The following is a 14,575-nucleotide window of genomic DNA, read 5'->3' as shown; positions in this document are numbered from 1 at the left end:
ACGAAGAGGAAGTGTCAACCAAAATTGCTAATTTGTGAACGCAAGAGTTGGAAATGGTGTAAAATATTCAGACTGAGTGAAATTTGTTATATTTAAATTAAGTGCTTTCCATCAATTTCTGTTCACCTCCTCTGCCGGTTACATCCAGTTGTATACCATATCATGTTATATTCCTGCCCAGCAGGGGGCAGTGTGTCTATATATAGACACAGTAATCTAATTTAAGAAACTATATGCAATTTGAATTATTTATAGAGTAAACTGTGTTGAAGATTCAACATCCCATGCATAAACGTATACGTGACAAAGACAAAGACCACAAGACAAATACCAATTCTTTATTCAAAACATGCACTTTTTGTTCATAAAATAATTTTCACAAAAAACACTGGCACAGTGCAAAGGACTAGCCTTATAATGACATTTCAATTTGAAAATCTGAAAATAAAAGTATGTATTACTGACAATGAATTCTTTATACTAGGCCTGGGGGAAAACAACACAACAGGCTGAATGCACTGGCTTTGTTTTGTCATGTAAATAACACAAACTAATGGACTAATAGTGCAGAAAATCTTGATAGCATAAACTTCAAAGAAAATAATGTTTAAATTGTAACAGCTAGAGAATAAGACACTGACAACAGTTTGAAAAACAGGGTAGGGTCTTGAACTTGGCCAAACACTTGTACTGACAGACACATTTTAAAATCTGTCAAAACATTAGCAAACTTTTTTCTCCCCCAAAAATACAGAGACACTGTGAAATCACAGACTGAAAACACACCCTCATTTATCTGTATGGCTGGATAAAACAACCAATCCACATCAGACCTGGTTTGATGAAAACAATACAAATTTGCATACTTAAACAACACTATCGTTCAAAGCTTAACCCCTGGTTTGTAATGAAACTAGTCACACACACAGCAGGACTTAGCTTCTGTTTCAGTCCATAGTGACGAGGACATTATATTAAGTGATGCAGAGTCGACAGGACGCAGCACTTTGACTGTTAAAGTAAGGCACCTTAGGTTACAGCGTGGAGGCCTGACATCAAAAGCTCCAACAGCCAATTAACAAAGCCATTTGATACTTTTACTCCACTGTAATTTAATGTTTGACAAATAATTAAGAAATGATTATTGTTGTAGTATAAAGTGGCAACTAACATTTATCCAGCTCTGTCACAGATGTGGACGGCAACATCATTTCCCATCTCCTTGACATTATCTTCGGTGGTGTTTTCACTTACATGTTTGCAGCAGAATCTATCTTGTACTGTTGAGTCTGAACCTGAAAACTGAAAATATGCTCTAATCATTATACTGACTCTGTGAAGTTAAACATTAGTCTAAAGCATGAGCTCATGATAACAAGGGCATGAGCATTTTTCAGTATTTCCCTGATGCTATTCATGCCAAATGTTTTATACTATCTATTAGGGATGCACCAATTGTGAAATTCTGGACCGATACTGATGAAGATGTTTAGAAAAACAATTTGGCTGATAGTGCTGTTGCCAATGTTTTTGTTGTTGTTGAGGATATGGAAACAAAGAAATTATCATCATAAAAAAATAAGTGAACTGTTTTAAAGTCCTTCATTACCCTATCTTTGAACGAGCACAAACTCAATCATACGCATCTTTGAAACAACCTTTAATCTAACCTTTCACATAAGAAACACTTTTTAAAATACTGCTTCAAAAGCCTTTTTACGAAATATAATTCCCTCTCGAATATCTTTGATATTTTGCTGTAAGGACATCAACAAATTTCTCCTTCCGTATTTATTCAAGTTTCTCGCCCAAAAATATATTTTATAAAACTACGTATAAACTCACCATGATGACATTTACTCATTTTGACAGAACAGACTATGAATGTATCATAATGTAACTCAAAGCAACCTCCGAAAGCTGTTAGTTCCAACTACCTGCTGCTAACAGCTAACATTAACTAGCTCTCCTGCCGATATCGAAACAAATTTGTTGCTTATCAGGGAAACAATAAGGTGCATCCCCTGACACATCAATATGAGCTTATTGTGTCTTTTCGTCCCAAAGGCATCCCTGAATAACAGGACACTGTTGGTCTCGAGCTCTGTTGTTTAGCCTGTGCAAAATTAATGTGACACAACTGAAAATCACTGAGCACTTTCACCTGTGAATGCATCTTATTTGTCAATAAGCTGCCGGCAGTCAACAAGGCGAATATCGACTGACACTGATGTTCAGCTGATTAATCGGTGCGTCCCTATTATACATAGCTATATCCCCTACTTAATAATTTGTCCTCATAGAACAGAGCTATCAGTGGACTGGTACAAGACAGATTCTGATACTAATAATCACTTTTAATCACCTCACTATTGTAATGGTGTGAATACTATTGAAAAGAATGTAAACTGCTTGCTGTGTCTTTTGTTTATACGCAGTACGTGGACACACAAATGTAAATACTGTCGGTCTGAGAAGGCTTTGCAATGTTTAAGTATAACAAAAACACAAGTCTCAGTCTGTATTTCAGATCCACTCAGAACCTTTTATGACTCCATATTTGCTGCTACTACTGGTGCTGCTGCCTCTGTCTGCCTCCGTCTTGCTCGAGGTGTGTTTGGAGGCCTGCCGGTGTTTACGTTCGCGGTGAGGCTTGCTGTGGTTGTTACTGTGGCTCTGTGGCTGGCTGTAGGCTGGGTTGTCTGCCTCCAGCTTGTTCTGAGGCTGACGGATGTCCTTGTGAACACCTCTGGAGGCATCTCCCATCCCTGCTCTGCACTGGTTTTCATCATTACTGGTGTACTGCTGACGCTCCTCTTGGGCAATGTTCACGTGGTTCTGCCGACATGCCATCTTGGCGTTAGTGAGATCGGTGATGGGTAGTGGCTGGTCTTGGGGTCCTGTAGATACCAGGAGAGGCTTGATGGCGATGTTGTACCCAGGTGGAGCTGATGGTGCGCTCCAAGAAAAAGGGTAGCTGCTGTAATCCTCTCTGTTCAATCCCCCCTCATTAAGAGCTCCTTGTGCCCGTGTGAGCCCATACAGCTCCTCGTCAGGGAGCTGCACCCGGCGGGAGCGGACGATCTCACAGATGGTGCCTATGCCCAGGTGGAGCATCTCCCATATATTGAGAGCCAGACAGAGCACGGAGACTGTGTACATAATGAGGAGGAAGATCGTTTTCTCCGTGGGCCGTGACACAAAGCAGTCCACGCTGTGAGGGCAGGGCAGGTCCGAGCACACGTAGGTGGCAGGCACAGCAAATCCATACAGGGCGTACTGTCCACATAAGAACGCCACCTCCAGCACAGAGCGGATCAAGAGCTGAAAGACGTAAATACGCATCAGTCCATCCTCTTTGATACGCTGGCGCCCATCATGACGCACTTTGCCTTTTGCTTTTTCATCACCACTGCTTCCTTTCACTGCTCCACCACCATCACTCTCTACCTCGGCCATCTCATAGATCATTGGGTCTTCCTCTTGGTCGTCCTCAGCCTCTTCAATGCCCCTGTGCTGCTTTCTGCCTGCAAGATAAGGCTTCTTGGGTTTCCTCCGCGAAAATCTACTCACTCCCCCGCCCTCTGCCTGCTCCTCTGCCCGAGCTATTTTGTTGACAGCGTAGCCCAGGTACATGAGCGAAGGCGTGGCCACCAGAATGATCTGGAAAACCCAGAAGCGGACGTGCGAGAGTGGAGCGAAGGCATCGTAGCAGACGTTCTCACAGCCTGGCTGGCCTGAGTTGCAGACAAACTTGCTCTGCTCATCGTAGTAGATGGACTCCCCTCCGACGGCTGTCAGCACGATGCGGAAAACGATGAGGACGGTGAGCCAGATCTTGCCCACGAACGTAGAATGGTTGTGGATTTCTTCCAGCAGGCGAGTCAAGAAACTCCAACTCATGGTAGTGGCAGGGAAAAGACAGTGAGAGGCAACATTCACCTCCTGTTATTCCCCTGTGGAGAGAAAAGAAATGATTAACCTCAGTACCATGTAGACAACACTACAAGTGAAGTATCCCCGTTATTACTAACAATTCATTTAGACCTAAATATTTTTTTCTGTTAAAAGACAAACAAGATATCTGCCAAGACAGCTTCCTGCACTCCTTCTGTCTTAAAGGACAGTTCACCCCAGAATCAAAAATACTTTTTTCTCTCATCTGTAGTGCCATCTTGTTACATAATATTTGAGAAGAGCCAGATATCTCTACGGCCGATATCTCCAACACTCTGCAACTAACACCAAAGCAATCTAGACTGATAAACCTTATCATAGGTAAGAGGTAAGAGGAAAAATGTTTTGGATTTTGGGGTGAACTGTCCCTTTAACTATGTCTCATGTGAAGAGAGAAACAAAAGACTATTTATTAACTTGTCTTTTTGTGTGTGTGTCTCAATTTGTCTCTCTTTCCCCCGCGCACAGGATAAATAGACAAGTTTTAATTCTACAAATAGCAACACCGCACACTTCACAAAGTATTTTAGCTGCAAACACTTTGTCTTTCTTACACGGTTATCAAATAGTACATTTCTCCCACAATAACAACACGTTTATCCTCGATTCCTTTAATAGCTGTGCCCCAACGCTCATGTCTAAACAAACCCTTGGCATTGGTACACAAAGGGAAGAGTAATGACGACGGTGGAATGTCTAACCATAATTGCTATTGTTAACTCAACTGCCCTGATAGTCATTTTACATGAGGTTGTTACTACAGTATCCATCCAGATGTTCCATAGACTAAAAACTTTCTCATCTGGTTTGAGAAATAAAAGCTTTTTGGTGTGTGTGTGTGTGTGTGTGTGTGTGTGTGTGTGTGCTTGAAAACAACTTATGAAATACTGAAAAGTATTACAGTATCATTAATATCAAGTACTGTTTGCAACAAGTATGCAATAACAATACTGAATGACAATGATTATTCATGATAATGGAGGAAGAATTCCACATGATTCAGTGGTGGTGGTACCCAGGATATACGGGGATTAATACATTACAGTAAATGTGTTAGTATTTCAAACGCTTTCTAAAAAACTTCTGTGGTTTATTGGGTTATTGCTTCATTAAACTAAAGATGTAAGACCTTTACAATCAGGTTTCTGTCAGCTGTGGAATGTAAATTAACTTTAACTGTAATCCCCATTTATCCCTAATGAACGTGACATGAATTCACAGAACAAAAACAGGAGTAAAGCCATTCACTGATTATCCATAATGGCACTAGCACAGTAATATAAGACATTATTATGAGACATTGTAAGTATTTGAATAGGGGGTACAACAAAGCTGTTTTGTTTGTTTTCACTTTCAAATACATTGTTTTTTCACATATAATACAGACAAAAAACAGCATGTTCATAATGACAAACACTAGCTTTAAATACAGGTTTGGTTTAGTTGCAGTACATTTCAAAGACTTCAAACATCGCATCTCATTATTTAGTTTCCAGGACAGTGAAAAAGTTACTCTGCCAGAGAGAGGTGGTAACATTGAAGAAATACTCAACAGAAAAGAAGTATACTGGATATTTCATCTGCAAACTCTATACCCCAAAGGATTAAATAATGAGATACCATGGCATGTTGTGCTATGAGGGATCCTGGATCTTATGGACCCACTTATGGTACACTCATACACGAGTATACAATGTTGAACAATTTTGAATGATTTATGAAAGCTGCAACGCTTATGTGCTCTTTCATAAAATCAGAATTTTCTGTAAATAATTTTGAGAATAGACCTAACTTTGTGGGGTGTCTGATTTGTTCCTTCTTTTCCTTTTTAGACTTTATATGTGGAATATAATGTCAGAGATGGTACACATGGATGGAGCACTATCTTTCACAGATCAATGTGAAAAATAAACTGTGTACAATACTCTGTTGCTTAAAAAATTAGTATGACCAATAAATTGTGATACTAAAGAAGAGCAGTGCAGGATCTTCATTTTTCAAGACTCATGGTTTTCCATTGGCAAAAGTTATGAATAGTACCATGCACTTTTTGGTATCACCTCGGTTGACGTTCCAAGCGTGCTGAGCTGATACTTAGAGCTTGAGTTAAAACACTGCAGACCACTGGTTGGTCAGTGAGCTAGCACGACATGTGACATCCTTCACACACCCATTATTTTTAAATAGCCAAGCGACCATCAATAGCGACTGCAATTTTTCTATTTACTCAAATTTTTAAAAAATGTCAGCCTGCAAAACTGCACTGTACACTACACTATACAATTGACGAAGTGCAGATGTTCCTCTGTTTGGTTCCTGATGATTCAGTGAGTGTGGCGTTAAAGATTATGTCATGGCTGTTACATGCTGTGTTCCTATGGCGATCAGCGGAGAAACCCATCTACACTGAGGGGGTACTACATGCAGTGGGAAACAAAACAGAGGAAAGGACCTGGTGCCAAAAGCATGCAGTGGAAATGAGGCCATAGAGTTGAAGCAGCACACACGTCTGAACAGATGAGAAACAAAGACTGAAATCAGTCTGTATGATTGAAATGTGTAAAGTATTGTCCTCTCTCATTTGAATTCAGATGATAAAATCCTTTTTGAACCTTTACTGAACTAGACCACCTCATACTGTACCTAACCCTGAAAAATCTCTGTTTAACCTGCAGACATCCATCTGTCCAAAGCGTACGCAGCAGACATCTCCACGAGTCACTCATGTAAGAGGAAATCTAAAAGGTTCAGACTTCTGTGTGTGTGTGTGTGTGTGTGTGTGTGTGTGTACGAGTTCAGAAGATTTCCTGAGATAGTATATACTCCAACTGTGGCTCCTGCACGTCTGCTTGTACTAACATGCACTTGACATCCATCTACCAACAGGGGACAGAGACCAAGGCAAACAAGGTCCGGTGATAGAGGAATAGCCTTCAGGTTGTTCTGGGGCTGTGCTTGTATGAAGTCAATTATGTTATCATACTGTTCGGCAAAATAAAAAAGGAGCTTGTTTCAGTGTTTGGGGTTTAAATCATAAAGTTATTATTATCACCTTGCAGTTTTGAAGCCAAATGAGGCCCTCTGGCTATTTCCATAAAAGAAACATTTACTGGTTCCAGCTTTTCAAATGTGAGGATTTACTGATTTCCTCAGTAAATTCATTTCACTGTAAATTAAATACATCGTTGATACAGACTGTTGGTCTGACAAAACAAGCAGAGCGCCACAATAAGGATTGCCTAGGGCAAGTTAAATGCTACACTGGGCTAGTAGCCTATAGTAGCTATATCTAGCAACTTAATTGTCCCATAGGGCAAGTGGTTAAAAAAAACAACAACATAAAATACATTGTTTTTTCCGGAGCTGATCAGAGATGAAGCTATGGAGTGAGACATCTGGCTTCATCCTTGCATCTGTTGAGAAATGCACATGTGCAGTAGTGACTGGGCACTTAAGAGAAACTGATGGAGGGTTCAGACATAGTTTACAAGCTGAAGTGCAAGCAAGCATCATTATCTGGGAAACAGGAATTTAGTTGGGTTGTGTTAGAGGATTTGGCCTATGTATAGCAAAGTCTGCCACAAATTCAAGAGCGAGGAGGAATAAATGTAAATATAGGGGCAATATAGGAGCAAGTAAAAATAGACTTAGGGCAAATCGATATTTGACCCACTTGCCTCAACAGGCAATTGAAAAAAAATATTAAAGCTGACCCCTGTCAAGACATTTAAATGTACTCCTTTAAACTAAACATCTACGTGAGTAAACAAAACAAAATTTAATAATGAAAATAATTGTTAGTTGCTGCCCTAATTTTCTTGCCTGGGTCCAGACCTTTGAATCTGTCCATTCCACTGAGTTTGAGCTGACTGAGTGTCCCGTATCAGGCAACTAATGTGTCCTACTTATTACAAATTCATAATTATTTATTTTCAAATGTTGTTTTTCAGGTGACTTTATTTTTCCATATGCAAAACTCTGGCAACCCTTGATCAAATGAAGTGCATACAGGGCTCCCACATTTTTATTAATGCCATGCCACTGAAAATGTCACTCACTGACACTTCATTTATAATAGGCATACTGACACACTGTCAGATTGAGTCAGTGTGACACACACACAAAAAAAAAAAACGACAAAGAAACTCCTAGAAACCAGGTCCAGCTGCTGTTAACATGCTTCCTCATGTCTCACACTGTGTAAAGAAAAAAATACTGACTGTCTCATTAAGATGCCCTCTAAAACTGCACATCTGGCCATGTTGTGTAACGTACTATTTGAAGGCCCGGTAGCAAAGTTATCACCACCCAAACACAAGTCTCGTTTATGGTGAGAAGCTGGGAACAAGCCTTCACGCTGCTCATTCTCAGCTCAACTCATCAGCAAAGAGAATCATGCCACTGCACAACAATGGAAAGGAAAGCACATTTAATTATGAACAATAAAATCAGGGATTTTAGGTCATAACAATCCTATGAGACGCCTAACCCTCTCCAAACACAGACACAAATGGAATAATAAGATGACCACGTGTATAAATGATTACCTCTCAGCTTTGGGTGCCAGATTTTTGCAATAAACACACCATCCTCTCTTGTTAAACATGCATGCATCAAACCAGAGCCTGCTGTTTACACTTTTTCTGGCAAGTATCTATGTGAAGCCACCAAGCGCGGTGTTAAGTCGACCAGAAAATGAACCCCACTGATATGCCTCTTTGCAATACTGCACATTAAGTCCATTCATTCTTTGCAAAACCTGCCTTGTCTCAAATTGTAGCAACAAATCCACACCCCAAGTTGCGAGCAGTGCCACATCGAATGCGGTGAGGTGATACACTGCATTTTCTCCAGATGTCTCGCAGCCCCAGACCTACAGCCTCCAGTTTCCTACAGTGCCAGTAAAAGAACTATTTGAGGAGTGTAACTTTAAAGAGCAGCCTGCCTGCTACGAAGGCGTCTAGCTGTGAACGTGAAGGTTTGTGGTTTTCTTTAAAGCTATTAAAGTGATGTTTTACCTAAAACCTATCTCCTGAGTGTGAAACACTCACCCCCTATTAACTTAAAAGGCAACTGTAAAAAGTTTGAAGTTTGCTGACAATGTACTTCCTTTTTTATATAGGTATATTTTGGGGGTGTTTTTTTCTTGATTAGAGGCATACTATGAACTAGAGAACTAACAGGAAAAAGCACCTAGATGTGCATCATACACCAAGTCTGTGTGTTGCCCTTTGACTAGACTTCCTACACATAAATCAGTGCATGGCCAATTATAACTTTGCTACGAGTTCACTACAGCCCTACGATTTCTGCGATATGGAAAACACAAACAAAATGGTGGAATTTGGTAAGAAAAATAGAAAAAAATTGTGAAATTTGCCAAAATGCGGATGCAATTTATTTATAGCCAAATGAGCAGAGAAAAACTATGCTGCTATATTTTTATATCAGTTACAGGTACACTGTTCTCTGCTCTATGTGTGTTTCATGGAGTGCAGGGCTCAGCTCCTCCACATCACCAGCATGGTCACTGACACTGAGAGAAGACAGTTTGTTGTCACCGAGACTTCACTCTAGTCTGCCTGTGTCTGTCTCCAACTTTAGCGTCGTCAGGTTTGATCACAGAAATGCTTAACCGCAGTCTTTTACTCCTTGTGTGTCTTTCTGGTGATCCAGATGTAGCGTCTAATGTATCTGCATCAAGCCAACCATCACTCGCGCCTTCAAACTCTGACCTATAAATGCATGGAAGCAGCCCAGTGTAAACATATGACTAAACCCCCTTTCAAAATAAGGTGGCAACACAGTGTAAACGGCCCCTTCCCTACTTCCTGCACCCTTGCTTGGACCCCACCCATCTTCCAATTCAATCTTCACTGCAATCTAAGCTACACACCTGTCAAGTTTTGTGACTGCAGTATGTGCAGTTGTGTTGCTATCAGGTGACAAAATCTGTCCACAGAGACATATGAACAGACAACAGACACATGAACACCTGCTAAAGTACTCAAAACCACTTCTGTGGTATACATAAGGTGTCACTGAGGCCACATTTTGCCACGGTGATACTCACACAAACAGGTTCACAAGATGAAAACAATACCAGCACTGCTGTCGCGACAGGTTATCAGGGGCAATAACTAGACCATGATAAGCAGATAAATTTCTTTCATTTCAACGCCTTTATTACCACACTACATACTAATCAGTATACTTACTAAAATAAACCAATGCTCTGTCCTGACTCGAGGAAATGCGACAATGAAGGACTCGAAGTGTAATTATCCCAACTCATCACCCATCACTGTGTATCCAGACATGGAGCCCACTGGGTACTCTGTTGTCACTTTGTGAGCCATCTACTCAAAGACGTCAAACCACACACAGAAGAAGCCTCTAGTGTAGAGAGCTACTTTGTCATGAAGAAGAAGTCAATGCAAGTTCACTAGCTTGCATAAAAAAATCAGTCATCCAGCTAAAAAGAGACAGAAACAAACCAGTATTACAGGGGAATTAGTGCCTTGTACAATAGAGTCTCATTTTGTTATTTTGCTCTTATACCGAGAGTAATGTCGTGAATTTAAAAGAGTGTTTTCAATTACTTCACCATGTGCTATTTTACTATGAGAGTAATGTCAATCCATTGACAGTAGTGTGCCTCCTCTGCAAAATTCACAGATCCCAGGTGTCTGGAGGTTGTCTTACACAAGTAATCTTCTTATCATGTACCATTTATAGGTTAAAAACCGAGTAGGCTACAAATTAGCATATGTTTTGAACATACTACGACTGACCCTTATGCACTGTGTATGTATGCATACTTGAAATAGCATACAGAAGCCTGGTTGAAAGCCTTTTATCATCTTACATTACAGCATGGTACAGCAACCTGAGTGCAAAGACCAAAAACAAGCTCTCCAAGATTGTTAACATTGCAGGAAAGGTGACTGGCAAGTCACAGAAACAACTCAGCAATATATCTGACAGTGCTGTACGCAGGAAGGCCAATCGTATCATTGCCAATGCTTCACGTCCATTAAACTCGGAGTTTGAGCTGCTCCCGTTTGGGTGTCAATTTAGGGTCCCGAGAACCAGCTGCAACATATATAAGAAGTCCTCTATTCCCTGTGCCATACAGGTAATCAACACAGAACGTATCGGGGAACACTATTATTTTTTAAAGATGTTGCTCCCACCTTGTTATTTGCACTATTGTATCATGTATGTTGTTAAATTGTACATTTTTAATGGTGTATTGTGTTGTGTGTCTGTATGTGCCTTTGATGTTCTGAGAGAAGCCAAAGACAAATTTCCACAGAGGTGGACAATAAAGTTATCAATCTATCTATCGTATGGTTGTTACTTCTCCTCCTTCTCAACTACTAAAACTAATAGCATTTGTGTAAAAATAACTACATGTTTTGAATTATAATGTCCTTGTAGCAAAGGGTCTAATGAACTTAAACCATTCTAATTACCTCTTTTTGTTGTATCTCTCCACTCCTCCTTGTTTTCCCGGCCAGAATTCAGAGGTACATCAAACCCCATGTGCCTGCAAAGTGAACAGAGATGACACCATAAATCAAAATCCTCAAAGTTTTTATACTGGACAAAAGAACTGTTAGTTAACGTCATGATTTTGAAAAGCACATGTATGTAAATGTTTCTGTTCATGTTGTTGCTGCTAACACTTCCACCCAGTCTCTAGTTTGAAATCTAACATACATTTAATTGTAAAAGAAAATTTGAACATGGCAGTTAACGTGGTCAAAGTTTAAGCTCGGATGTTATGCTGATCACTTTTCAATTCTTCCTCATTTACTCGTGAAAAAAACACGGACAATATAAATCCAAAGCTGCTTGTACATATGAATACATCAGTGGATATATAAATGGCTACTGCAATGAATAAGTTAGTGGACTAAACCACTGGTCAGAAAATTCACTGCAAACAACTGATAATAGATAATAATTGATAACTGAAAATTGATAATAGATTTATTGATAGGTAGTAACTTCAGGAAAATAAGGCAATCATTCTTAAGTTTTCTCTGTTGTGTAAAATAGTTAACTTAGCTAGCTAATTAAATGTCATTGAAAACAAGCTAACTTACAGCTAGGCTAATATATTTGAGATGGGTTCAAGGAAATTGTGATGTCTTTTACTTTTTTCTGATATTTAATAACCCAAACAACTTAAGTATTAATATATTTTTTTTTAATTAAAGAGAAAATAATGTTAGCAAGTTGCTCTGAACACCTTAAATATCAATTTGAATGCTAGCAACGTTAAGCTAACATTAATGGCTAACATAAATGTAAGCTTACTTTAAGGGCAAGACCCTAAACGTTTGCTGAAAAGGTTATTTCGTTACAAACTCGACGAAAATATGTTTTCATAATACTTATTAATGACTGCCAATAATTATCGAGTACATTTGTCACTCTGCAGTAACTCTCAACTTAAAAAGCTTGTAAAATACTTGATTTAACTGACAAACTTTAACTGCAGGCGGGTAACGGTTAACGTTAACTTCAGCTAACCTAGCTTGAACTTCGGTTTACCATTTGTCAAAATTAACCCTAATTGACCTGGAAAACAGAACGATAAATCTCTTGGTATTTTTTTTTTTTTTTTTAGTACTTTACCTTTTCCCCACATTCGTCTAGTCTTTTTTCCCTTAAACATACTTTCACAGGTAACAGAGAAAACATATTTGCCAACCTCTTGTAGCATCCTCACCTTTACACGCGCACATTTGGCACCGCTCCGCTCCGTCTCAAAGCTGCACCAACGGTCACAAATCAACCGGAAAGATACCGTACTTCTGTGAAGAGGAGGAAATCTTCATCGCCGAATAGCAGCAAAAACCACGTATGTAGATGGTCACGCGTGAAAATGTAGGAAAAGTTTGAAGGAAGTGAAGTTTTGACTGATTTAAGTGTTAAATTGACTTTTTTATGCTGGGGACTGGTGGAGCTGGAGAGGGAGCGAGCGTGATTGTGTGAGCAGAGAAGAGAGGAAGACAAACGGGCTGGTGGAAGGCAAGGAGGGGTGTGTGTGTGTGTGTGTGTGTGTGTGAGAGAGAGAGAGAGAGAGAGAGAGAGAGAGAGAGAGACAGACAGACAGACAGACAGAGACAGAGACAGAGAGAGAGAGTCATGCATGCCATTGCAAATGCATGCAATTGTCCTTATTGACATTGTTAGTAAAGGGAAAAATAACTCCATTCTCCACTGCAAATTCACAACTCTTTGTATAGATAGATAGATAGATAGATAGATACACTGAAGCAAAAATGCACCCCAAAAATCCCTTGTTGCGTCTCAGTTATTAATATTAGCTGTTTTTCTCTGTTTTATATCATTATGAGCTCAATTTATTTGGGTTTTGGACTGTTTGCCAGAAATTTAGACCTTTGAAGATGCAGCAACAACTGACATGAGGAGACTAAACAGACTGATAAAGACGGCCAGCTCTGTCCTAGGATGCTCCCTCAACCTCGAGGAGGTGGTGGAAGAAAGGAGAATGATAGCCAAGCTATCATCCCCTATGGACAGCATGTCCCACCCCATGTAAGACACTTTGACAACACTGGGCAGCTCCTTCAGTGACTGGCCGTTTCATCCGCAGTGTTTGAAGGAGGGATACCGCAGGTATACCAACTGAGAAATATGTACAGTAGTGTCAGAGTGTCAGAGTTTAAGGTGTTTTGCAGATATAAGAAGCACTATAAGAGAATGACATTCCTCCTAGTTCAGCTCTGATTAAAGGAACATGAAGCAACAACCCATTCTGTGAAGGAGTTCGAAGATTATGTGAGCTCAGAGTTAAAAGGGATGAAATATAGGGTGGAAGCATCTCTATCAAAGCTTTATAAATGAACATACGTTGAAAACTGCATCCTCTAGTCAGTGGCACACCCACTGCATCACTGACTCTATATGTCACCCTTTATATCTACAGCTGAATGCCAGTGACGTCTCAACTGCGTGAGAAATACCTGTTCTCCTACTATGTGAAAACACTGCCCAGCCACAGTCTATTATTCTGCAGCCACATATTTTCCGGTGTTATGACCTTTTTCCTTCATCTTTGTCTGTCTGTCATCGTGGATATGTGGAAGATTATCTAGTGACAAAATGATGACTTTGTCGTTCACGCATCATGCAGCAGAGCATGTGAGAAATGTGTTGTTAAACACGTCCATAACCTTCATCTTTTTTGCACAGAGGTTCATTGTAAAGTTTCTGGTTCCTTCCAGTTCCCTCTGGCTGCACAAAGAGTTGGCTATGATTCAGGGCTTTATAAAAAGGTCAGAGATCAGAGATTTCAGACATCACATACTGTATATTTACCACTTTGTTGTCTTTAGACAGAGTTTGAGGCTCACCAGACACCAACAGTTTGTTTCATCTTCCTCCATCAGGCTTTGGATTCAAATCAGGAGCTTTTATGCTTTCTGCTATCAATTTCTCAAGTTGCTTTTAAGGGGCACTCCATGAATTTTACACATAAAGGTCAGTTTACTCGTCATGGAGAGCCTGTAAAAACAGCTGTGTAATGTCATCCGTTGTTCTGCTGGAGGCTTTATAAAGCCACAGAAAATAACCCTGA

The 14,575-nt window shown here is 40.0% G+C and overlaps 1 protein-coding gene across 5 annotated transcripts; it reads right to left on the bottom strand.

Annotated features, from left to right (window-relative positions):
- Positions 1-323: 323 nt before the first annotated feature.
- LOC125880869 (gap junction gamma-1 protein-like) lies at positions 324-13,011 on the bottom strand. 5 transcript variants are annotated; one of them, XM_049563673.1, is made up of 3 exons: positions 12,701-13,011; positions 11,436-11,509; positions 324-3,956 (listed from the first exon to the last, which is right to left on the bottom strand). In XM_049563673.1, exon 3 carries the CDS (start codon positions 3,901-3,903, stop codon positions 2,527-2,529), a length of 1,377 nt encoding a protein of 458 aa, XP_049419630.1. In that variant the 5' UTR covers positions 3,904-3,956; positions 11,436-11,509; positions 12,701-13,011; the 3' UTR covers positions 324-2,526. The 5 variants fall into 5 exon arrangements, with proteins under 5 accessions (XP_049419630.1, XP_049419631.1, XP_049419632.1 ...); XM_049563674.1 differs by lacking the exon at positions 12,701-13,011 and adding an exon at positions 12,607-12,688; XM_049563675.1 differs by lacking the exon at positions 12,701-13,011 and adding an exon at positions 12,286-12,485.
- Between the last annotated feature and the right edge of the window lie 1,564 nt (positions 13,012-14,575).

This window comes from Epinephelus fuscoguttatus, linkage group LG20, assembly GCF_011397635.1.
Source record: "Epinephelus fuscoguttatus linkage group LG20, E.fuscoguttatus.final_Chr_v1".
Taxonomy (NCBI): domain Eukaryota; kingdom Metazoa; phylum Chordata; class Actinopteri; order Perciformes; family Serranidae; genus Epinephelus; species Epinephelus fuscoguttatus.
This window is presented reverse-complemented; position numbering and strand designations above follow the sequence as displayed.

Coding starts and splice junctions, on each gene's coding strand:
- LOC125880869 (XM_049563673.1), bottom strand. CDS start 3,903: ATGAGTTGGAGTTTCTTGACTCGCCTGCTGGAAGAAATCCACAACCAT.